The sequence below is a fragment of the Hylobates moloch genome, unplaced genomic scaffold, assembly GCF_009828535.3.
Source record: "Hylobates moloch isolate HMO894 unplaced genomic scaffold, HMol_V3 SCAFFOLD_4, whole genome shotgun sequence".
NCBI classification, from domain to species: Eukaryota; Metazoa; Chordata; class Mammalia; order Primates; family Hylobatidae; genus Hylobates; species Hylobates moloch.
In genome coordinates this window covers 103,380,354-103,406,872 of record NW_026652279.1, presented here as the reverse complement: position 1 = coordinate 103,406,872, position 26,519 = coordinate 103,380,354, and the positions used below count along the sequence as shown (strand labels likewise).

The 26,519-nt window shown below is 35.0% G+C and overlaps 1 protein-coding gene across 1 annotated transcript in view; it reads left to right on the top strand.

Annotated features, from left to right (window-relative positions):
- The window catches only part of VWA8 (von Willebrand factor A domain containing 8), a 427,846-nt gene that overhangs the window by 242,144 nt on the left and 159,183 nt on the right, over window positions 1-26,519 (top strand). The window contains exons 22-26 of the mRNA XM_032150771.2: window positions 4,101-4,176; window positions 6,415-6,550; window positions 8,784-8,903; window positions 14,494-14,699; window positions 16,322-16,473. Of these exons, the coding sequence (XP_032006662.1) occupies window positions 4,101-4,176; window positions 6,415-6,550; window positions 8,784-8,903; window positions 14,494-14,699; window positions 16,322-16,473 (690 nt within the window). The remainder of the gene's footprint in view (window positions 1-4,100; window positions 4,177-6,414; window positions 6,551-8,783; window positions 8,904-14,493; window positions 14,700-16,321; window positions 16,474-26,519) is intronic.

Sequence of the window (26,519 nt, the reverse complement as noted above, 5' to 3'; positions counted from 1 at the left end):
CATAAATGTCAACACTTAGCTGAACATTCTAATTAATTCATCAAGTATTACTGATTAATGTCTTGTGCTGGAAAGACATCTCTTTTTTAAGCTTTAGGCTAAGAACTAGTAACTAAAGTGTGTTTTAAGTTTTATTCTCTCTAGTATTGCTGTGACACTAAATTTTCATTAGCTTACATTTCAAAGCTGTTTTTGAAAGGAACAATTCACAAGAGGATTGAAGTTGCAAGAAATAAAATATTCTCTTAGGGTCATTGTTTATTTGTGTGGAGAATTAATCTTTTTATCCAGGTTGCTCATAAATGTAGAGCAATTATTTTAATCAAGCACCCTCTGAAAAAGAAATACTATATTGTCTTTAAGAGTCAGTTTATGCTACCTGTAACAACAGTAGTCACCTTATTACTTAATAATTTAAAGTTTGTAATTTTATAGTATATCTTGGAAATCAAGCCTTTTTTCTTATTGTATTAAGTCTTATGCAGACAATAGTGGATTATTTCCCACTTACATAATGAAGGTAACTTACTGAAACATAAACCTACTAATTTCTTAAGTTCAATATTATTTTACATATTTTACTAGCCTTTGCTTTTTTTTTTGTACTAGATGAAGGGACTTATTATAAGAGCAGAACAAAACCACCTTTATCCTATAAATTTCTCTTTCTCGCATACTACTCCACTAAAAGCCACGTTTCCCATTTGCATTTATTCTCATTTTAGTCTCCTTTGGAAATCATCTGATTTGTGCTTGTTTTCTCAAACCTGTGATTTTTATTTCTAGCACAGAAGTCTTTTGAGAAATATAATTTGACAAGTTGTATGCTATCAGAATTCGAGTGTTACAGAGCAACTTCATTTTCTTTTTAAAATTAGAATTCAGGTTTAATTTACTTTTCTTAATCTGCTATGAAGCACAATATAATTATTAAGGTAACAACTGAATTTCCTTTCTACTAATAATGATGCAAGAGTTCCTTTTTCTTTTTGGTACTGGAAGATGACATGTTTTTGCCCATTAAATATGTGAAAGCTGAGGTGAGAAATTCATTATATTACTATAAAAATCTGTGTGAACACATCTATTTCCCTTCCTCATCCACCCCCTTCTTTATTGCTAGAATATTAACAATTAATATAAGTAAGTTTAATTAAACTTTGTTCTTGATTTGTTTAAAACTTTAATAATTAATTTGTTAGCAAAAAAATAACATATGCCCTGCAGTAAGTTTATAAAACCCATAAATACAGAAAATAGATATATGACAATCCATGTGTTATACAGGGAACATTTTATTCATACTAAAGGTTTATAATCACCAATAACTTGCCACAATGTATTTTTCACTTTCCCTATCATCCCACAGGGCTTTATTTTTAGACACAATTTAATTTGTTTTTTAGAGAAGATAAACAAAATTAGATTCTTTGTAAAGCGTAGTGCTAGGGCCATAAGAAGCAGTAGATTATGGGGGCAGGTGCCCGGCCCAGGAAAGCCAGGATTATGGTGATGGGAGTTGGTTAGGAATCAGGAACAGCAATAGGCCAGAAGCCCAGAGAATTAACTGAAGAAACTGTTTGGTCAAGTTAGAAGGAGAACCTTTCCAAGCTGTAGGCAAATAAGGCAAATAGTCTACAAATTGTAAATGTCAATAGTTGTATTGCCAGCATACCTGTTCAAGCTCTGTAAATGAGGACTCTGATGGGGAAGGTATGCACTGCAACCGTAAGTTCCAGTTCAACTCCATCTTGGACATAAACCGTCAACTCCTCAGTCCCTTGACTAGTCAACCCCATGCATACCTTCTCAAGATGACTATACTTTCTAATACAGACCTACAGATGCATTCCTTAGAATGCACCATTTCTTTTTTTTTTTTTTAGACGGAGTCTCGCTCTGTCACCCAGGCTGGAGTGCCATGGTGCTATCTCAGCTCACTGCAACCTCCGCCTCCCAGGTTCAAGCGATTCTCCTGTCTCAGCCTCCTGAGTAGCTGGGATTACAGGCATGTGCCACCACTCCTGGCTAATTTTTGTATTTTTTAGTAGAGTTGGGGTTTCACCATGTTGGTCAAGCTGGTCTCGAACTTCTGACTTCGTGATCTGCCTGCCTCAGCCTCACAAAGTGCCAGGATTACAGGCTTCAGCCACTGCACCCAGCCATAATGTACCATTTCTTACCCGTAAGAGAATTAGCCTTACTCTGACCCAACATTTACTAAAGTAGGTTCCAGATTCTCTGTTTAAAAACAAAATCCACATTTACTAAAGTAGGTTCCAGATTCTCTGTTTAAAAACAAAATCCAATGATCTGATAAATTTGAAAGTCCATGTATTTTATCCTGCACCATAAACTACATCGTTGACTTTTACTTTTTCATATATTTCGTTTATTTCATTCATTCAACAAATATTTATAGAATTCCTCCAGTGAGCCAGACATCTTCTAGATGGGGGACAGAATGAGGGACTGTGGACATGTTCTGTACTCTTAGATCTTACAGTCTGTGTGGGAAGATAGTAAAATAAGTACTTACAGTATAGTGTGTTAAGGGCTGAATTAGGGGATATATGGGTCACAAGGGGAACACATAGCAGGGGCACCTAAGCTGGTCTACAAAAGGCCAGGGAAGAGATTTTTCAAGAAGTACCATCTATGCTAAAAAACTGAAGATCAAGTGAAAGGTAGGCAGGCAAGGAACTTTAGTCACAACAACAACAATAATGATAACAAATATCTAAAGCTGGTGTGTAATTACACCCCTGCTGTCTGCCAGATATGGCATTAGACACTTTCCAAGTGTTCTATCAGCAATCCTTTTGGGTGGGTTTTATTACTTACCCACAATCACATGGCCAATGAGGGGCAAAAACAAGAATTTGAATCCCGATTGATCTGACTCCAAGGTCTTCTTTGCACTACTCCGCAGCTGCCTCTCAAAGCAATTAACTGATTTTTATTATATTTGTTCTACTAAAAGCAAAACAGTTATCTGATGACATGTTAAGTTTATCTTGTGTTTTATTGTCAAGTGCTATTTATTTCTTTTTAAAAAACAGATACACATTTTACAATTTTAATAGATTGTAGTAAAGTTTGGTTTTGGATGTACGTTTCACAAGTATAACGTCGAGGTCTGAAGTTCACTGTCCAGTAGTGTCTTATACATAGTAGATAGTCAAAACAACACAATTGCAACTTCATGCTTTACTTTGAATAAGAAGTAGGGTAGTTTGAAAAAATAACTGAACTCTTCAAAGATGCTAGTCATATTTTTAAAGTAGTTCTAATTCTCTGTGGGAAATAATCTTAGATAGAAGGTGAAGATACAAAATTGATCCCCTTAAAAATATCTGACCCTACCTACCACCTGCAACTTCCTTACACACATTTTGGCAAGAATATCCACACTTGATGTAAATGTTACATCTCATCATGTAAGGAGGCTCTTAACATCAAGATAGCCAACTGTTAATATTTTTGAAGATCCTGATCTAAAGGAGGGTCAGGTAAATAGTAAAAAGTAGATTTAAGAAATATAATGGATTGCCTTAATGCCAGCAGAAATGTTCAAAATCCCATAAAGTAATTCTTGAGTATTCCTGGCAAGCGGTGTAATAGTCTGGCTTTGGCACCTAGTGATGGCAGTTTGGGCCTGAATGTGTGATTACTAGATTTGCTTTAATTGTCCATGTCAGCATGCCAATCATTACCAAACTTGCCATCAAAATTATATTTAAACAACATAAATATTATATATATATTTTTTTTAGTTTCTCGTCTTCACCCTCAGGCGGTAATTTTGAGGTGTGAAATGGTTACAAGAGATATTACCAGAAAGAAAAACAGAAGTAAAGAATCTGGATAATCTATAAGTCTGGATTAATTCTCAAATTCTTTGTAATTTATACTGTATTAAGTCTACAAAGTATTGTTACTCAAATAAATTTCACTTGCTGTTTTTTTTTTGGTGGGAGGAGGGGAAGCAGGATGATGAGCAAAAATCTTTTTAAAAATGCACCTGTGCTGTATTTTTATCATGATCAATCGTCAGCTTATTTCCTTACTAACTATAAAATGTGTTGGTTTTATTTTAGGGATACCACAGTACAAACTCTTACGCTTCAGCCTTCAGTTAAAGACGGACTTATTGTATATGAAGACTCACCTTTGGTTAGTAATCTAATCATAGAAATATTTTCAAGTGTATTTTTGTATCATAGTTGTATTTCAGTTTTTGGAGGATGGATCTCTCATGGATTACATATTAGTCTCATGGATTACATATTCATGCTGCTTATAAAGACATACCTGAGACTGGGTAATTTATAAAGAAAAAGAGGTTTAACAGACTCACAGTTCTACATGGCTCTGGAGGCCTCACAATCATGGTGGAAGGTGAAAGACATGTCTCACATGGCAGCAGGCAAGAGAGAATGAGAATCAAGCAAAGGGGTTTCCCCTTGTAAAACCATCAGATCTTGTGAGACTTATTCATTACCACAAGAACAGTATGGGGAAACTGCCCCCATGATTCAGTTATCTCCCACCGGGTCCCTCCCACTGGGTCCCTCTTTTGAATTATGGGAGCTACAATTCAAGATGAGATTTGGGTGGGGACACAGCCAAACCATATCAGATTCTAATACGTTTCAGCCTAACTGGAAAGCATTCATTCATGTTCATTTTAGGAGAGGATATATGCAAATTATTGGGAAGATAACATGTTTTCCTGTTTTGTTCTTCTCTCTTCAGAGAGATTTAGAGAATGACAGCAATCCTCTATTGATTTCTTTTCTATTCCAGATTTTTTTTTAAGTTTACTATCATATTCAAATGTATAGAGTTTGAAAATAGGTAAGGTTTCTAGAAAAGTTTTTTAAAATGGTTCTAATTAATAAAATATTAGCCAAGTGTTTTAGACAGCTGGGAAGATCCAGTCCTCAACTTCCTACACAAGACCTAAAGAAATCTCAGCCTGCCAGGCGTGTCCCTCTGCACACACCTTTGCAGTAATGGCACAAATAAGTCATCATGGGAACCTCTGTGGTCCAGACCCCAGGGAGTGGAGTCTTTAGGATCTCCTGCTTGAGTTCTCCCAGGTTGGGCCTGTCTTTCCCTGAACAAAGATGGGGTTGAGGATAGAAGCTACTTGTTTTCTTTTTTTAAATTCAGGTTTTTTTAATCCTAAAATTTTAAAAAGAAATTTCTTATAAGTTTCTTAAAAATATGGTTTAAAATAATCGTGGTAGAAGGAATGCCCATTGCTTAATCCGTATTTTCTTAAAATATACCATCCTATGAGAAAAATTAGGATGTAGTCCACTTTACATTATATTTCTTACTACTTTTTTAAAAAAACTTGAGATTTTCACTTAAATTCAATGGGTATCTTCTTTTATCCACCCCTCAAAAATGTTTTTAAGAGTTTTCTCTAGCTTTCTTCTTTCTTTTCATGATGTCACCATCAACCCAGTCACCTTAAACCTAAGACTTATTTTTCCTTTCTCCTCTTCCCACCTAAGCAGTTGCCAAGACTATAGATTCTGTCTCTACAAAACCTTCAAATCAATCTAATGCCTTTTATTTCCATTTTTTTCATACCTCCCTCAAATCAGATTCCCAAACCACTTTTTGGCCAAACTATTCTGCATATTGTCACCAGATTAAATATCCTGAAGTGTAGCTCCAAGCTCCACTTCTATCATGTGTGAACTCATAACCATTAAATTGCATCCCATTACTTAATGAGGCAGTACCTACTTCTTGGTCTGGCAGTTAAATCCTTAGTGGTAGACACCCAGTCTACCCTTCCAGTCTGTTTTCTCACATTTAACTTCTAATTCAGCCAGCATAGACTGTTCATAGTCACTCATTTCTGGATATGCCCCAGGATTTCTTGAGTTTGACCATTGATTCTCTTTGTCTTGAGTAGCCACCTTTTCTGCACTATCCATTTGGGTCTATTACAATTGTATACTCTTTTAAGAGCTTTAACAAATTCAGTGTTCTAATATCCACAGTGATTGTGATGTCTCACTCCTCATAACTCTCATGGCACTTTCTCTATTTGTTATGCTTGTTTTAAATCTCTCCTACTCTTGGGTGTGAGATGTTGTTGGGTATCACTACCATGGGAATAATTTTAATACTAAAATGAAATAAAAAGATAACTGTGGAGTTGGCAGTTTAGTAACTACGTGAAGCTTTTGGTAGAAATCCCAAAATTTTGTTTACAGCTCTGCTATAGATGTGTGTGTGTGTGTGTGTGTGTGTGTGTGTGTGTGTGTGTCTATGTGTATACTTGTAACAAATAAAGCCAGCTGTTATAAGTCCAAAGCAGTAAGTAATGAAGTTTTAATAACGGCTGTCTTCATTTAATTGTTTATGATAAATTTTCTGTCTTCAAAGGTTAAAGCAGTAAAGTTGGGTCATATTCTGGTAGTAGATGAGGCCGACAAAGCTCCAACAAATGTCACGTGTATTTTAAAAACTCTAGTAGAAAATGGAGAAATGATTCTAGCAGATGGAAGACGCATTGTTGCAAGTGAGTATTTTAAAAAGCAATATTTCCTTTAATAAATACAATGTTTATATCTCTGTATCAAATCACAAACCTAGCTGGCTACTTATTTACAATAATAAGCATAAGTTCAATATGACTTAAGTTGCCTGTATTGACAATCATTTATAAAAATTAATACATCTGAATCTAGCTTTGTCAGTTTTACTTTTACAGCCACCAAGCATCTTTGAAATTTTTAGTAGTAGCATTAGGACAAATCAACTTTGTATTTTTCTACTCTGACAATACCAACATATAACCCTTGTACTCATCTCCCAATTATTTGTGTATGATTTTTTTTTTCAATTTGCTCATTATAAGAAAAAAATGCTGGACTTTTTATTTTATATGTACACATATATGTGGTGAATACATGTGTATATATAAAGACATATATATTACACACACACTCCTACCTTAGGAAGAAGTTATCCTCTGTTTTTTATTGTCTCCTGCCCCCCTCACACAAACACTCTTTTTGTTGTTATTGTTAGAAAAAAAAATGAAGATAGATTAATCTTGCCAGTGTATTTAAACCTCAAGGAACAATTAAGTTTGATGCAATGTAAGAACATTTTCTAATTTCAAATTTAAAACGTTTGTGTCCTGAAAGGACTTGAAAGTTTATCACTAGCCATTGAAAATATATAGCCAACCAGAGTAACCAAACAAGTTGAGACTAATAACTAAAATCTTCAATATTCAAAGAGAGTATGTAAGGAAAACCCCATTAAAAAGGTACAAGTGCATCACCACAGAGACGTTCTGCAACAGCATCCTTGCAAGATTGCCATTTCTGAGCATGAGCTTAGCACTAATAAAAGCATTCTAATATTTCAGTTTCACAATGAATTTATGTGGAAAATTAGAATTTGAGTTACCCTGAATACTTTCTCTTAAAAAAAAAGATCATTCAGACCCTCAGAATTCTGCCTGCCCTTATGAGGCATTATGAGGACAGTGAAATGGAAAAGAAGAAAGAATTGCTGAAACAAAATTGTAGTTAAGAAATAATTATCTCCTGGCAACCCTCTACATTCTCTGATATATTTTTGAGGAATAGTCATTATAATTTTAAACTCAAGTATGATTGTAGCTGACATTTTGAACAAGAGCACTTGAAGCTCTTTTGAATGTAGTTTCATGAACCATCACTTGTAGGGTTATATTTTTCGTTTTCTTTACTTTTTAAATTTTTCATTTTTTATTGTCATTTTTGTTTTGATTATCTGATTGAATTTTGCCTGTAGCCACACACCCTTGTTATTTTCCACTACTAAGATTAATGGGGATCAGAGTTAAAACTATTGGTTGTATTGGTGTACATGAATATGTACGTGCTGAAAGATTACTTTTTAGTATCATAAAAAAATGAGAGTAGGCTCTTCCAAACTCACCTCAAATAAAGCTGTAGGTACTTCACAACTATCACTTTTTAAAGATGGGCAACCTAAGGGTGGGGTTTAAGTAAATTCAGATAGCAAGTGATTCTTCCTGAAATAACCATGATAAAACTTTTACTATCTTAAATTATTTTCTGGACTTCCAATTCTATCTGAAATGTACACTAGCCAGTAGAAATACCTTTCACATTTACACAAAGAAAGCCCCAGTCAACTTAAGGTCACTTGTTTTAAGAACTATGGTACAATCCCATGATTGGAAATAAATCAACATTGTACTAATGAGTTGACTAGGTTTTTAAGACCTTTATTCTATTAATATGTATTTAGTTTTCAGGGTGCATGATCTAAACAGGAATAACTCCTTAGCTGCGTAATGGCAGGCTGTATGCAAAAGGATGAGGTTACTGCTTTGATAAAAACTAAAGAACTTATCCTTTAGCTATTCCTTGGATTTTCCCTTATTATGGATTTCTATCTTTAATTTTTTTAAGGACTAACAACATCTCAAGCCAGGCTTAAGTACTGTAAGTCTACATTTAGACAAGATTGCTTTTTTTTAGATGTACACTGAATGTATATAAGAGTGCAAGTCCCTGTACAATTTAGTATATGCTTTATCAGTGTTTGGTTCTTGAGCAAATTTTTTCAAGGAAGTTTTTGTTTCTGCAACCAAGTTATCACAGCCAAATATCTTAGAGCTTTTTATAATTGAACAGTATAACTATTTATGTTATCTTAAAGACTGTTGCTTGATATTTTTAAGAATTATTAAATATTGATACAGAATAAGTAGAAATTTTGTTTTTCAGATTCTGCTAATGTGAATGGAAGAGAAAATGTTGTAGTGATTCATCCTGATTTTAGGATGATTGTTCTGGCAAACAGACCTGGATTTCCTTTCCTAGGCAATGATTTCTTCGGTACCTTAGGTAAAAACAGTAATGATAATAACAATACCAATAGCAGTAATAATAATATTAGTAACACTATTGTAATGGCTGTCATTGAATGCTTATCATGTGCTGTGCCACCATCATGATCACCTTGTGAGAATATTTATTATCCCCCTTTTAGTGAAGAAAAATATCTGATATTCAGAGAGGTTTTTGTTTTGTTTTTTTCTGAGATGGAGTCTCACTCTGTCACCCAGACTGGAGTGCAGTGGCATGATCTCAGCCCACTACAACTTCCGCCTCCCAGGTTCAAGCAATTCTTCTGCCTCAGCCTCCCCAGTAGTAGGGATTACAGGCGTGTGCCACTGGGCCCGGTTAATTTTTGTATTTTTAGTAGAGATGGGGTTTCACCATGTTGGCCAGGCTGGTCTCGAACTCCTGACCTCATGTGATCCACCCGCCTCGGCTTCCCAAAGTGCTGAGATTGCAGATGTGAGCCACCATGCCCGGCCCAGAGAGATTATTTTTTGATAGTGTCTGGAATAATGAGTGGTGAACTTGGGCTTCATATTTAAGTCTGTCTGATCCCAGAGTCTTTTTTCTTAAACCATTACACTATGCTTTGTTGTTTAGGACCTCTTGGAATAAAACACAGAATAAGAAATGGTTTTACTTTTGCCACATCCCCCTAACCATGAAAAAGATTGAGTTCAGCTCTGAGGAGACTGATTCACATTGATTGGAGAGGCCCTGGGATAAACTTACTCATCAAAAGTCTTTAAGAAGGACTTCTCTTCTCTATAGCAAGTATATAATTCTGGACTCTCACACTCAATGTGAAGCGGACCCAGTCTCTCAGTGGGATCTTTGATCTAGCAATTACCCGAAAAGGAATTTATCCAAGGAATTTACCTATACAATGTTTAAGTACAAGGATAGGCACTATAGCATTGTTTATAGTAGAAAGAATGGAAACAACCCTAATATCCATCTAAATGGGACTGGATAAAGAAATTTTTTTGTATCCACACAATAGAATGCTATGCAGTTGTTTAAAAAAAGAGAATAAGTTTACTGATGCTGATAGAAAAAAAATCAGTACTCAAAACAGTAATTCAAACAATAAGTAAGTAAAGTGGGTATAGTAGTTTACCCATTCATATGTTTTGGAAAAGGCAGGAGGGATGGGTACATGCCTATGCTTGTATATGCATAGAATTTCTCCAGAAAGGTCACAAGAATCTGATAAGGCATTGTTTGCAATGGAAGTTAGGGATGGGAATATAAAATAGTTATACTATTTTTGTAGTTTTTATTATGTACAGATACTACCTTAAAAGTTACTAACAATTCATAGATTACTGATGCATTTAGAAGTGTAATAACGTAAACACACCAAAGATAAGTTGTTTCTAATTGTAAAGAGGTTTGAGTTCTTTTTACGTTTATAGGTCACCCCTTATACCCCAAGTCATTCCTTATCACATTTATTTTAATGCCTATAAGAATACTCACTCCCTGTTCTGTCTCCATCTTCCATCCACCTCCAAATCCTAAAACATACTGTGCCATCTGCTCTTGTTTTGTCATCTACCCCTATTCATCCTTGTCACTTCTTATTGATCTTTAGCCCTTTACTCACTTTCATTCTCTCCAACCCTACTCTTCTTTTGGAGTGGTTGCAATATACACATATGTGACCCTTCCACTCTCTGGCTTCTTGGCTCCTTGGATGTTTTTATTCCAGCGGTCTTATACCATATCTTAGCCATTCATGGCTAATTTCTACAACTGACATTTCTGTAATTTCCGTTTCATATTCTGTCCTCAATTGTCCTTGGGATTTTTATCTCATCCATGCATTCACCACCTCTAGTCTTTCCAGCTACTCCCTCTACTACACCAAATCCAATAACTCTTCAAATGTATGAGAAGCTTCAATCCATTGATCCTACCACCTTTTCACCTACCCATCTTGATATATTTTCTTCTGCTTTATCCAGCCTTTTTTTTTCTTACCCAGCTTCAATTCCATGATCTTTCACATTTATGACTCCCTTACATATATTCTTCAGCTTCCCTGTTCCTCTCTTAGCTTGTCCTATGCACTTGGAACCCCTCTGCCCTTGAGAGAGAGAGTTGGTTACTGCCAACTCTCTGACAACATTGAACCTACACATGTGCAGCTGAATGTGGTTAGAAAAAGCCCAAAACTGACCAATCTCATTTCAAATTCTTAACAATGGACCTCAGGTGTCCCTAAATGCAGTCACACCGTGCTTCGCTAGACCTTTCACTTTCCTGTTCTCCTAGGGTAATTCATATCTTCTCTCTCCTCGCAGCTCCAACACTGCTGCTGAATTTCTTTTTGTTTTAAAATTATACAATACTTGAACATTCACTTACTGCAAGAGATTGAAATATAGAAGGGCTTATGGAGGGGAAAGGGAAATTCTCTTTCATTTTCCCGCCAGTCACATTCCTTCCCCATTGCTAACCAGGATTCAGTTTACTGACTTTCTTTTAGATTTCTGTTACTTTCTCCTGTCTTCCTACTGCACTGAGAAAAATTAAAGCAATTAAAAACAAATGTCCACAGACTCCTACAACCAAGTCTTCCACCTGTGATGCTCTGCTTTCCCACTCGTTGCAGGTAAACTGTTCACATTCCCATCTAGAGGGAGTCCCTCCAGATGAGCACCAGATCCCACCTTTTGAAGGTTGCTGCTCTAGCAGTTCTGCCCTCCCTCTCCTGTATCAGCAACTTCCCTCTCCTTACATTATTCCCATCTGCAATCAGGCTATTTCCTTCATCTTCAAAACACACACAAACAAACCTCTTAATCTTACTCTTTTTGCCATCTATTGCTACTTTTTTTCTTCTCCTTTGTAACAAAATTCCTCACAGTCATTTGTACTCAAAAGAGTTGTCTACACTTGCTATCTCCATTTCTTCTGCACCATCCTCACTTAAATGCATTCTAATCAGATTTTTGCTCTCATTACTCCACAGAAACAGTTCTTATCTAGGTCATTAGTGACTTTTCTATTGCTAAATCCAGTGGTTGATTCTTAGTCCTCATCGTACTGAATCTACCAGCAGTATTTAATATAGTATATAGTTGATACCGTTAGTCACTCTCTTCTCCTTGATGCATTTTCCTTCACTTGACTTACAATACTTCTTTAAGTATGTTCTTGGTTTCTTACCTTAATAACTATTCCTGCTCAGCCTTATTTGTTGGAGCTTGTTAGAATGTCCCAAGGCTCAGGCCCTGGTCCTCTTACCTATCTATACTCATTCCTTTAATAAAATTGGAATGTGTCATGTTTTAGACTACCAATTGTATGCCTGTTATTGCCAAATATTCATCTCCAGCCCAGACCTTCCTCCTGAACTTTACACTCATATCCAGCTTCCAGTTCAATAGCTCCTGTATCTCAAATTTAACATGTCCATGATGAACTTACTTTTTTTTCTTAAACCTGATTAATTTGTAGTCTTTTGTAAATCTCTGTTAATGACAACTCCAAATTCATTTTTTGTTTCTCTCTTTCTCTTATACTGTTTTCCAAATATCCTGCAATCTTATTGGCTATACCCTCGAAATATATTCAGAATTATCCTACTTTCCCCATCACTTCCATTTGCCACCATTATGATCTGAGCCACCATCGTCTCTTACCTAGATTACTTCAAATAGTCCCCTAATGGGTCGCCCTGCTTCCAGCCTTATTCTTTGTTATGAACTGTGAAAGATCTAAGAGTTTACTCTACTTTTAAGCTAACAAGTCAGCCTACCACAGAAGGCTTTCATGGCAGAAGACACTAGACTCCTGAGTCAGAGACAAAAGAGGAGTGATTATTCAGCAAAAGCAGTAGTCAAAGTACCAGCATTTGTGCTGGTTCCTCAAGCCCCGCTTCCCACAGGGCAACAGGAAGAGGGCCAAATGATACCTGCACTTATGAGATGCCTTATAGAAGAGGAACCCAGAGCTTAGGTAACCCAAATTACCTTCTTACAAAGAAAGAGAGAGAGACAGAGAGAGAGAATATATTTTCCAAGGCTGCACTGTTTGCTCTACAGATATTCTTGGAAATACAGTCAATGTGGTCAGTGCCTCTGCTCACAAGATATTTATCTTCCTACACTCTTTTGTGGTGTGTTCACAGCACAGTAGTCCACGCCTCTGCTAAAATCCTCCATGGCTTCCCATTGTATTCTGAGTAGAGGTACAAGTATTTACAACAGTTTGCAGTGTCCTACACAGTATGTCTCCCACATCCTCCTATGTCTGTAACCTCGTGTCCTGTACTGCTTGGTGCTGCTCTCTCCACTTCCTCTATTCCATCCACTCTGCTCTCCTGCCTCTTCCTTCCATATGCCAGGTATGCCTCCCTTAAGTTATTTGGATTAGCTGTACCAGCTGCCTGGAATGCTCTTCCCCCAGGTATCAACATTTGCTCAGATGTTACCTTCTTATGAGGTTTACCTGACTGATCTCCCCCAGCATTACCATTTCTACTGTCCTAATTAATCATTATTTGATGAGTGAATGAATGAGGGGTCAATTATCTTTTTATGTTAGTGATAGGTTTTATTTTCAGCAAAAAAAGGCAAAAGCCATTCTTCACTTTTGTATTTGAAAAGCTTTAGTATATGAGATAAAATTTTGAAGATATCGTGGCTTTCATTTTATTCAATTGCTTTTAAATACACACATACAAAATAACTGTTCAAATGGTTCCTAAATCAAAGTAAGATCTTCTTGCTACCTACTAGATATCCTCATTTTCTAAAATGAACATATTATATGATGTAAGTCTATTTACTTTTACTTCATTTGATCCCTGGTCTCTTAGATTATGAATCAATAGAATTGTTTTTCTAGTACATTCTCATTTCCCTAAATTACAGATGAAATATTATTTTTCTACATTCCTTTTCTTGATTTTAATTCAGACAATGTCTCTATAGGTTTACTCTACCAAAACTAATCTCTGAAGTACATTCTGTCGATCTGCACAAGATACAAATTGTTTAGAGAGTGATGCTACTAATTCTCCCTTTTTTAGTGCATAAAGAAGCATTTATATGAGATAGATGTATATAATTTTTTAAGATACTCAACATTTGTTGAACTTAAAAAGGCCATCTCAGAACCATTTGAAAAATATATTCCCATTAATAGAAAAGGAATAAATTATCTAAACTCTGTTTGCATGTATGCATTTTTTTTTTAAAAAAAGTACTAATACAGATCTGGAAAAATAAATACACTAAACATTAAGACTCAGTGCTTTTTGGGGAGGGAGTGGCATTGGCAGAGACTTAAAGGAGAATCTTTTTTCCTCTTTGTATTGGAATATCTCCTGGTGAGCATGTATTCAAGTATTATGTAAGTTTTTTAACAAAAATAAATTCGTGGAGATAAACCATCTATCACCCAGTTTTCTTTCTTTTGCTTCAGTCATTTGCTTTCTTCTCTGTACCATCCTATTGTTGGATGGGCTTTCTATGCTTTGATAAGCAACCAGTGGCTCTTTAAACAACGATTCCATTTTTTCCTGTGACATCGTAATGGATTTGTTGCATACTGAATATGAATCTTTTCTCTCCTTTAGGTGATATTTTTAGCTGCCATGCAGTTGATAACCCCAAACCCCACTCGGAGCTCAAGATGCTCAGACAGTATGGACCAAATGTGCCTGAGCCCATCCTTCAGAAGCTTGTGGCTGCCTTCGGAGAGCTGAGGAGTTTGGCTGACCAAGGGATTATTAACTATCCTTATTCTACCAGAGAAGTTGTCAACATAGTCAAACATTTACAGGTAGGTATGGCACACACCTGTACATAAGAGCCATCACTCTCTTTTTTATTTTTTATTTTTTCAGACTGTACAGTTTGTACCAGAGTTTTTAATTTCCGTAAATATAATAATGAGTCAGATTACATGATTTGAAATATGTATAATCTAAGTTATAAATATGGTAGGCCAATGAACATTATTATCTGTTCTGCTTTTGAATTAACTTTGGCAAAGTCTGTAGTCATTATCAAGGAGTTAGGAAATTTGGTGGGAGGCTGTTAGAGGGCAGGTGAGGCAAGAGAGTGAGTCAGTGGGGAAACCTTCCTGTTCTGTTCTTTGGCTTTTTACAACAAGCATGTGGTATGTGGGTAAAAAATATTTTCATTTTGAAACAAATCACATGGAGACAACAGTAAACAGAGTAGGAACTAACAGTACTTAATAATACCTGTAAATACTGCAAGGAAGTTTTACAAGATAGAGTAGGCAGGAGAATGAAATTTCCTGCGACCATGTACAATGTGTACTCCACCTTAGTAAAGAAAACAAACAAATAAAAAATGATATAAATCTTACAGAACAAATAAGGGTCTCCAAGCTAACAGTCACAACCCAACAACTCTTGACCTCCGCCTTATCCCCAACCCTCCAAGAAAACCCTAGAAAGAAAAGTAGAAAGGTGGGGCAGGGAGAGTACACACAGGGGAAGATATTGATCCAAGGATACAAAGTTCCAGTTAGACAGGAGAAATAAGTTTTTGAGATCTGTTGCACAGCATGGTAACTATAGTTAATAACAACGTAATGTATATTTTGAAATTGCTGAGAAAGTAGATTTTAAGTAATGGTTGTACCATAAATAAAGGTGTGTTAAATGATGGATATATTAATTAGTGTGATTTAACCATTCTGTAAGGCATACATACATTGGAATATCACATTGTATCCCATAAATATATACAGTTACTATTTGTCAATTAAAAATATATGGAAAGAAAACAAGATTAAAAATAAAAGCTTTGTTCTGCCTATAAAACCATAAGTCCAATTCAGCCAGCCCAGAACCCATCACCTAAAGAAAATCAAAGCAGACCCAGGAAAGGACTTGGAGGATATGAGCAGTGTAAATTCAGTTGTAGTCATACTTGTTTTCTTGCCCTCTACTGCTCCCTGTTTCTCTGTTGTTTGTACTTTTTATGTTCTTTCCTTCTTTTCTTGTTGCTTTATCTTTTCTTATTCATAGACTGACTTTTCTGAAAACTTCGGTATAGATATTTAACACACTCCTTTACTTAACCAGCATTTTTAAACTGTTCGATCTGGTACTCATATTAAAGGCAGGAGATTTCAGAAAGCAGTGGCAATCACTGACACCAGGATCTAGGCACTGCTCTAACATTTGAGAGGAGGAACTCTTTCCCCTCAAATTCTGGCATTTATTTAAAAAGGAAAATATTATTAAGTCATCTGAGCAAACATTGAAAGAGAAAAATGTCTATATGCCTACTACCTGCTTATTTGACAAGGCCAGTAAATTTCTGCTGTAGTTCATTTGATCATTATTGTCCTATCCATTTCATAGATCTTTATAATGTTGTATATTTTATCACATGCATAATAAGGGAATTTTTTTTTTAATACAGAAATTTCCCACTGAAGGTCTCTCCAGTGTAGTTCGAAATGTGTTTGACTTTGATTCCTACAACAATGACATGAGGGAGATATTGATTAACATTTTACATAAATACGGGATACCTATCGGAGCAAAGCCTACCAGTGTGCAGCTGGCAAAGGAGTAAGGCAAATTCACTGTTGATCAGTACTGTTCTGATTCTTAAATGCTGATAGTTCTTGATTTACCATTGCATTCTACAAAACTGAGTTGCTATGGAAATTACTTTCCATGAGTAAGCTTTTCAAATATATGTATATGTTGCTATTTGCTGGCTGCTTTTCAGTTAAATAGCATTATTTATAGGCCTGTAAATTGAACATTTTGATTATTATGTATGTCCCATGAGTAGATGTAATACAGTCAAATAAAGGGAAATATTTGTTTCTTTAACAGTCTCAGTCCTTTTGTTGAATTACTATGAGTATTACTATTTCGTATAATCGAGTGCACATCATTGTATGAACGTGAAAACCACATAAAGAGATAATGTATATTTAGTTGATATGTTCTTATTTCTGTTAGTATATAGTTTTCTTTATGATAATTTTCTAAATTTGTGATCATGTTAACTAGAGAGATTTTTGGTTACTTATGTCAGCTTCATAGATGAAAGAGGAGTAAGAACTAGTGGGTTTATTTCATGTGAGCTAGTTGCCTACCCTTTATTTTATAATCATAGGCTACTACTTAATGTTAGTTAAGAATCTTCCACATATGGTGTTGATCAGAAAAGTAATTGACAGAGTTTTTTAGTAGAGTAATTAAGTCAGCACAAATTCACTAGAAAATAGTTTTCAATATGCCTAACTTATTGATAATGCATCTAATACCATCTTTGTCTATAAAAATAGTTAATTATAAATTTGTAGGGGATAATAATCACTTTTAAATTACTGTTCAATTTTAGCCCCAAAAGGAGACACTATCTTTCTGTAGAAAAAATGTGTTAAATATAAATCACTGATTATATATTAAATATAAATCAGTGATTAGCAAAAAAAAGTTGCATATATATGTATATATATACATATATATATATATAAAATCTCCAAAGTGCATACTCATCCATATTTATTGATTCTTTGAAGTCATTATAAAAACTTGTCAGGATATATGCCAATAGAAATAAATTATTACAGTATCAGGAATTTCTAAAAGAGAAACAAATATTTCCCTTCTGTGTTAAAAGAACAAGATGGACTTATCTTAGAAATTATATTATCTGTGCATTGGTTTATATTATTAATGAATAAGTAAATTATTTTCCAGAAGAAAGACTGGGTGGCAATTGCAAATGCACACATTTTTTTTGGCATAATGCTATTTTACTGATTGATTAGCAGTCCTTATGGGCATTTGAAACTAAGTCAGTAATTTAATGGGTATAACAAATTGTCTGTATAAGAGAGTTCAGGAAATTCTCTTTAATATGCAAACTTTCTATTATAAATTTTCTTTAATATGCAAACTTAAGTTATTTACTTCGTTTTTATAAACTCCCTCATTTTTAGCTGGAAATAAGATGGCTTTTATTACCATTAACAAATTTATATAATTAGAGTACTGGCTTTATGGAAACTAAGCTCATGATTTTAAAACAATTTCTTTTTCTACTCTTGCATGACTATAAATAAAAAGTAAAATACATATTAATTGGTAAGGTTAATCATGAGAAAATTTTTACTTCTAAAGCAATTTTAGTTTCTAAGGAAGAAACTAAAAATGGTTTAATTTATTCATTGTCATCCTCAGTTCTAAACAGAAAAATTCTTGCTATGGCAAGTTAATTCTAACTCTAGTACTTTTGAGTAGAAGCAAAAGTACTTTGAACCTGGAAACAAGTTGGTCACACTCTTGTGTTACAAGGGGATGGAAACACCTAGTTTTCCCCCAACCGCATATAGCTAGAAATAGACTTAAGCAGATGTGAAGGAAGAGTGAATTTTCCTTTTAGAAGGAGATCAGAGTAGGCTATAATTTCCACGGTCATTCAGAGCATTTTTTTCCTCATCTGTTAATTGCAATAACTTAGGCAGCTCAAAAGTAGTGTTTATTGCCCTCATGAAATTCACAGGTTCCATAGCAATTTCTATCAAATTATCAGCCTTGTACTTAGAGAGAGTAGGATGACAAAGTGAACAAAGTAATGGCCTGGGAATTTAGCAGTTAGTCATATGTTCACCTGTCTACCTGGATCAGACATGGAGAAACAGAAGAAAAGACAGAATCCTGCCCTCAAAGAGCTCACCATTCCATTTTGGTCATTTGAATTTAGAGAAGTTACTTAACTAATTCTCTATTGGTATGGAGGGCCTTTTCTTATAGATAGCATATGTATTTGATTTTTAAAAATATTTTTAAATATTCGAATATTTAAAAATATTAAGGAAGTACACTGGGAGAAATTATTTTTAAAAATATTTGATTTACCATCTAAATCAGGACATTTTTGAGAAAGGCAGGGGGAGCTATTGACAATAATTCTGTAAAAAGAGTGTAAAATAAGACTGCCCTGGCCAGGCCAGAATATGTGATTATCTTCATTGTGGATCATCAGTAAGGTTCCTTTCTATTCTAACATCCTTTGAATTTTAATATAATCTTAATGTTTGTCTCATCTGCAAAAACAAACATAAAAATATGTGATACTAACATTTTTCATTCCCCCTTCTCCGCCCCTGCCCTTCAAGTAGTATACTGTTTTTTTTTTCTTTTCTTTTTCTTTTTTATTGTTATACTTTAGGTTTTACGGTACATGTGCACAATGCGCAGGTTTGTTACATATGTATCCATGTGCCATGTTGTTTTGCTGCACCCATTAACTCATCATTTAGCATTAGGTATATCTCCTAATGTTGTCCCTCCCCCGTCCACCCTCCCCCCACCCCACAACAGTCCCCAGAGTGTGATGTTCCCCTTCCTGTGTCCATGAGTTCTCATTGTTCACTTCCCATCTATGAGCGAGAACATGCGGTGTTTGGTTTTTTGTCCTTGCAATAGTTTACTGAGAATGATGGTTTCCAGTTTCATCCATGTCCCTACAAAGGACATGAACTCATCATTTTTTATGGCTGCATAGTATTCCATGGTGTATATGTGCCACATTTTCTTAATCCAGTCTATCGTTGTTGGACATGTGGGTTGGTTCCAACTCTTTACTATTGTGAATAGTGCCGCAATAAACATACGTGTGCATGTGTCTTTATAGCAGCATGATTTATAGTCCTTTGGGTATATACCCAGTAATGGGATGGCTGGGTCAAATGGTATTTCTAGTTCTAGATCCCTGAGGAATCGCCACACTGACTTCCACAATGATTGAACTAGTTTACAGTCCCACCAACAGTGTAAAAGTGTTCCTATTTCTCCACATCCTCTCCAGCACCTGTTGTTTCCTGACTTTTTAATGATGGCCATTCTAACTGGTGTGAGATGGTATCTCGTTGTGGTTTTGATTTGCATTTCTCTGATGGCCAGTGATGATGAGCATTTCTTCATGTGTTGTTTGGCTGCATAAATGTCTTCTTTTGAGAAGTGTCTGTTCATGTCCTTTGCCCACTTTTTGATGGGGTTGTTTGTTTTTTTCTTGTAAATTTGTTTGAGTTCATTGTAGATTCTGGATATTAGCCCTTTGTCAGATGAGTAGGTTGCAAAAATTTTCTCCCATTCTGTAGGTTGCCTGTTCACTCTGATGGTAGTTTCTTTTGCTGTGCAGAAGCTCTTTAGTTTAATTAGATCCCATTTGTCAAAAGAGGATACAAACAAATGGAAGAACATTCCATGCTCATGGGTTGGAAGAATCAATATCGTGAAAATGGCCATACTGCCCAAGGTAATTTATAGATTCAATGCCATCCCCATCAAGCTACCAATGACTTTCTTCACAGAATTGGAAAAAACTACTTTAAAGTTCATATGGAACCAAAAAAGAGCCCACATCGCCAAGTCAATCCTAAGCCAAAAGAACAAAGCTGGAGACATCACGCTACCTGACTTCAAACTATACTACAAGGCTACAGTAACCAAAACAGCATGGTACTGGTACCACAACAGAGACATAGATCCATGGAACAGAACAGAGCCCTCAGAAATAATGCTGCATATCTACAACTATCTGATCTTTGACAAACCTGACAGAAACAAGAAATGGGGAAAGGATTCCCTATTTAATAAATGGTGCTGGGAAAACTGGCTAGCCATATGTAGAAAGCTGAAACTGGATCCCTTCCTTACACCTTATACAAAAATTAATTCAAGATGGATTAAAGACTTAAATGTTAGACCTAAAACCATTAAAACCCTACAAGAAAACCTAGGCAATACCATTCAGGACATAGGCGTGGGCAAGGACTTCATGTCTAAAACACCAAAAGCAATGGCAACAAAAGCCAAAATTGACAAGTAGTGTACTGTTGATGGTAATCACATAGATCACCGAAAAGGTAGTCTTCTCCATGCAGTCTTTGATTTCACTTTGACTTTTCTAGACCTTTTGCTAAACCAGTTCTTCTAGGCTGTTTCTACCCAGCTCTGCAGGTACTGTTAGTGGGGAAGATACACATTGAATTTCAGTTCCTAAGGAAGAAGGATCATTTTTTTGCCCTGAATGAACAGTTCTTGCTACAACTTAATTTTCATGTTCTCTAATCCAACCACAATGCTTATTGATGGGAGTAAAGTTACACTGAAACTAGAACAAGATGATCATACCCACACTCAGGATGGGGATGGAAAGATAATTGGCCACCCACTACATATAGCTAAAAAGAGATATAAGTCAGATGTTCTAGAAGGGGGAATTTTTTTACGTGGGCCAAGATAATACTAAACCACTATTTGTGTAGCTATCTACAGCACCTTCTTCCTCAACTGAAATCAGAATATACTTGTCTGTTCAGTAGTGGTGATGTTATTTTTGTGTTCTTTGGCAAAATTCCCAAAAGAGAGATGCTGTCACTTTCCCTTTTGTTCTTCTAAAGAGTGCAGTGATGTTATCTATCTCACAGGTTTCTGCACATTTTTTAAAGGCCCAGTGTGATGAGGTGAATTTAACTTGTCTTCTTTAATAAACTTTTGCTAAACCTGGTATTTTTAGACTGAGTCTTATTGGGTGGTTATTTTATTTTACTTGATCCTGCCATAATGGAGCTCTTCTTCCTTATCTGCAAATATATTCCCAGACCTTAGTACCAGGATCAGAATTGGTTACCTAGACCCCACCCAACCACTGCATTTGCCACTTTCCACTAGTACTTCCTGAGGTTTGTTATTGCTCCTCTTTTAAGTTTCTGATACATGGGAAAGGACATGCCAAGAGAAGGCAAACATAACCAAATAAGGAAGTACACAGGAGAAATTATTTTTAAAAATATGAATACTATGCTTTATATGGGGGTTGAATTTAATTCTGTGACATTTGTCCTGTAGAGAAACAACTGTATGTCATCTATGAATCAAGAAAAGATGATCATCCCCACACTCAAGATGGGGGTTTGTCCTATAGAGAAACAAGACAATTGATGCTATATGTGTGTGTTGCATGTACTAATGTCATTTTGTCAGTATTGTAGGGAGAGATAGGAGGATTTATGTTAAAATTGAAACTCTTGAATTTTAAATGTTGTTATTGGAAATATCTTTGTAACATACATATTTTAAGAGAATTAGGTCCAAACATCCAACCAAAGGCATAGATTATCTGCTATACTTCAATATAGACAACTATAAATATAAACTTTAAAGCAAAGTTTGCCTGTTTTTTCCTCAAGTGAACTTTTATGTCTGAACTTTCTTTTATTTGGGAATAAACATACTGCTAGCACATTAGCACTTCTAAATTAAAAAGTGTGTTTCAGAATAATTTATGAAATCTACTATACTGGGAAAACATTTGTTTTGAAGAGAGAAAAAAATGCTATCTTTTTCATGAATTTTCCATTTTAAGAAACTTATACACTATTTTATCTTAAATTTATATGTCACTCTTACTTTCCAGTTCTGAAGATGAGAAAATTGTCATTTCATAGATCAACAATGAAATGTAAATACTCTACTTCTAAATATAATTATAACAACAACAATGTTATGATTATATTTCATAATAATGGTAATAATGATGGTAGTACAATAATATTGATGATGGTAATAGAAACATTTATAGATAACTAAGTACCAGACATATTTCCAAGCACTTTCTTTACATAAATATATATAATTCTTCCAATGGACCTATGGCATATGTATAATATTATTGCATCTTGTAGATGAGGAATTTGAGGCACAGAGAAGTTATGTAACTTGCTGGAGGTTAGAAAGCAGGGGTACAGCTGGGCTATATGTAATATTAATTCCAATTCTAAGGATGATATAAACAGATTGATATGTAGATTGTAGGGAATTTCTAAATCAGAGTAATTATTTAGATACTGAAAATTATCAATAGTTTTGGCTTAAAAGGACCTTGGGATTTTAAGTAACCAACTTGGAACTCATCATTGACCTTGATGTCATGTACATATAACAGATTCAGATGCTTGGATTTTAGCCATAGTTCAAAATGAAGAGTAACCACAAAGCAGATAAATAGAGATTTTTGGCACAACAGAGATCATTTTGGAGACCTCTTCATTCTCATTTAAGTTTTCTTTTCTTGTGACATATGGAGGATCAAGAAATAAAACACAAGGTGATTCACTTAGAAAAATAAAAACCTTAGAAAACTTTGTATGACTACCATATATAAGAAGTATACTAGCCATCATTTCTTCTTGATTTGGAACACAAAAGAAATTTATAGACTCTTCTCAAAGATTGTGGTAATTTTTAAAATAAGCATACAGAGAAATTGTCTCTATCCTCTGAAGTTACCTTCATGTGTTTTTCTCTCCCTGCCTTCTCCAGGAGACACACATTCTATAAAATATTTAAATGTTCATTCTCTGTGCTCCAAGTTCTTTGCCCTTAATTCCGTTGATTTCTTTTTTATTGCTACTTACTTCATATTAAGCTACTTTTCCTCCCAGAGCATTCATTGCCTATTTGCCACTAGCAAACTAGCTATTATTTAACAAACATCCATTTCTATCAGTCAAGTAGAAAAAAAAAACTAAGGAAATTAAAAAGTTTTTTAGATGTTGGCTTTCTTTATGATAATATTTACTAAATGAAGAGTGGCATCCCATTTATTTTTAAAATTAATCAGCAAAAAGAAAATAAAAACTCCTGTAATATTACCATCCAGAAATAGCCATTGATAATCCTTCTAGACTTTTTCCTGTGACTGTATGTGTTATTTCATGCACTGAAAAATATTTCTTTCTATTTATTTTTATTTTCTTGAGTCTTTCTTTCTGACATAATAAATGTTCCAAGAGTTCTTCTTAAGACACTTCATTCACAAGCTAATTTGTGGGAAAGAAAGTTATCAAAAGTAAATTTGATTTGATTATGTCTAACACTTCTTTCCCATCTCTACTTTTTCTCCATTTCCCTCCTTCCTTGAAATTTTAAACTTATTTTTTTCTAAACATAATGAACAAGATTCATAAAGTATATGAGATGTTCTCATCAGGATTAAAAACATTAGTATCAGTGCTTTGTGTCTTTATGCATAGGTTTAAATGTCATCCTTTTCAGACATATAAAAATGCTCTTGCCAGATAAACTGCACATCTAAAAATAACTGTGACATGAGACTGTACTTTAAAAGTGTCCTGTAGCTGGAAAGGATGCCCTAATGAAGTCTTGTAGTTACTCCTCAGATTTCCTGTTGTTATGCATTTTCTTCCTGCCTTCTAATGCTTTAATTAAAAATTTTTAAATTTTGTTTTTCAGGCAAAATAAGGTAACTTTGAATTAACACGTTCTAAGACCATAATAGCCATTATTTTTATTAAATGTAATTAACAGTTTTGCTCTTTAAACTATTTCAAAACACAGTGATAACTGTTTGTAGTGGTTGTTTTTGAGAGAGGCCCTAGAAAGAGAAAAGGATGCATCACATTTAGTAATATTTTAATTTTCTAACACACGTATTATTTTCTACATTTTATTTGTAAAATGTCTGTTGACTCTCCGGACACTGGAATTTTTCATTTTGTCCTCTTATTTAAATGAAAATTTTAAAGTCCTGTGCTGAAATTGCTGTGTCTTAGAACCTTTGCCTCCAGTACAGCAAAGCTTGTACCACACAGCAGTACCTACTCTAATGGCAGAACATTGGCACTTTTGCCAATGGCAAGTGAAAAATCAAGTTAACTAGGCATTTCTATGGCATTTTAACCAGAATAAGTAAGTTTATGCATTGGTAGGTGTCAACATAAACGTATCAAGTGAGGGTGGACAACACATTTTTAAAGCAGCAAAAATAAACATAGTTGACATTTATCAAGTCTTTATTAAGTGCTCTAAGCACTTTACAAATGTTAACTCACCTAATCTACGTTACAATATTGTTTTTTCTATTAAAGAATTTTTTTCTATTATCTATTAGGTTTTGGGGTATGTACATTTGTGTGTTTGAATCTGTTTTACAGATTAAAAAACGGAAACTCAAGAGACTTTAAATAAATTCTACAACCAATAAGTGATAGAACGGGGCATTCAACCACAGATCTCTCTGGTTCCAAACACCATCCTTATGTTTAGTCCACTGTTTTCATGAGAAAAGCCATGCAATACAACATTAGATATGGAGATTTCAAAGATAATGGAAGCTTTAGAGTTGTCTTTCAAATTCTATTTTCTACCATTTGGGAACATGGATCAGATATTTGCATTGAGGACTAGGCCCATTGTTTTAATTACAGTTTTCCTCATATTAATGCTATTTGTCATTGATTCCAGAAATTAATAAACATATCCCTTCTATAAAATCTGAGCAGATTATCTTAAATCTTTTTTTATTGATACATAATATTTTACATATTTATGGAGCACATGTGAGTGTTTGTTACATGCATGAAATGTATAATGATCAAGTCAGGGTATTTGGGGTATCCATGTCCTTGAATATTTCTCATTTCTATGTGTTGGTATCATTTCAAGTACTGTTTTCTAGTTACTTTGAAATATACAAAATATTATTGCTAAGTATAGTCACTCTAGTCTGCTATCAATCATTAGAACATATCTCTTCCACCTAACTGTATTTTAGTACCCATCAACCAACCTCTCTTCATAAGCCCCTCCCACCCACTCAACCTTCTCGATCTCTGGTATCTATCATTCCATTCTCTATGTCCATGAGGTAAGTTTTTTAGCTCCCACATATGAGTGAGAACATGTAGTATTTGTATCCTAAATCTTTTCTCCTGCAATAAGGATTTGCTTTTGCTTAAAAAAAAAAAAAAAAAAAAGTGTTTGCATTAACAAATTCTTCAAAATGAATAGAACAATTCTTTTTAAAATTTCTTTTTTTTTTTGAGACGGAGTCTTGCTCTGTCACCCAGGCTGGAGTGCAGTGGCGTGATCTCAGCTCACTGTAAGCTCTGCCTCCAGGGTTCACGCCATTCTCCTGCCTCAGCCTCCCAAGTAGCTGGGACTATAGGCACTGGCCACCACGCCCGGCTTATTTTTTTGTATTTTTAGTAGAGACAGCGTTTCACCGTGTTAGCCAGGATGGTCTCGATCTCCTGACCTCGTGATCTGCCCGCCTCGGCCTCTCAAAGTGCTGGGATTACAGGCGTAAGCCACTGCGCCTGGCCTGAAATTTCTTTTATATAGAATCCTCTACTTAGTACTATGATCTTCAAAATTATGATCATTAATATAATCACTTTAACAGATTAATCATAAATCCCTGTGCATTACCTGTGTACCTGTAAGTTGCTATTAAGTCATTACAACTTAGAGTCGGGTTCCTTTAGGGGGCTAATAGCTCCTGTATTCAAAGAAGGAATAGACTACTGAGGACAAAGAGAAGGTGTACTTTCTGTAGATTGGGTTCAGACAGAGCTGGACAAACCCTTTTGGGGAGGCACTTGAGAGGATTCAGACTTAGAACAATGAATTAAGTAGTCCTTAACGTCCTTCCAACTCATAGCTTCCGTCATCTACTGTCCCTAATTGAATAGGGAAGCCAAATAAGTAGTAACTTCCTTCCCTTATATCAGAGATGTTACCCTTACTTTGGATGCATCAACATATTTTAGTATTACCCCTGATGA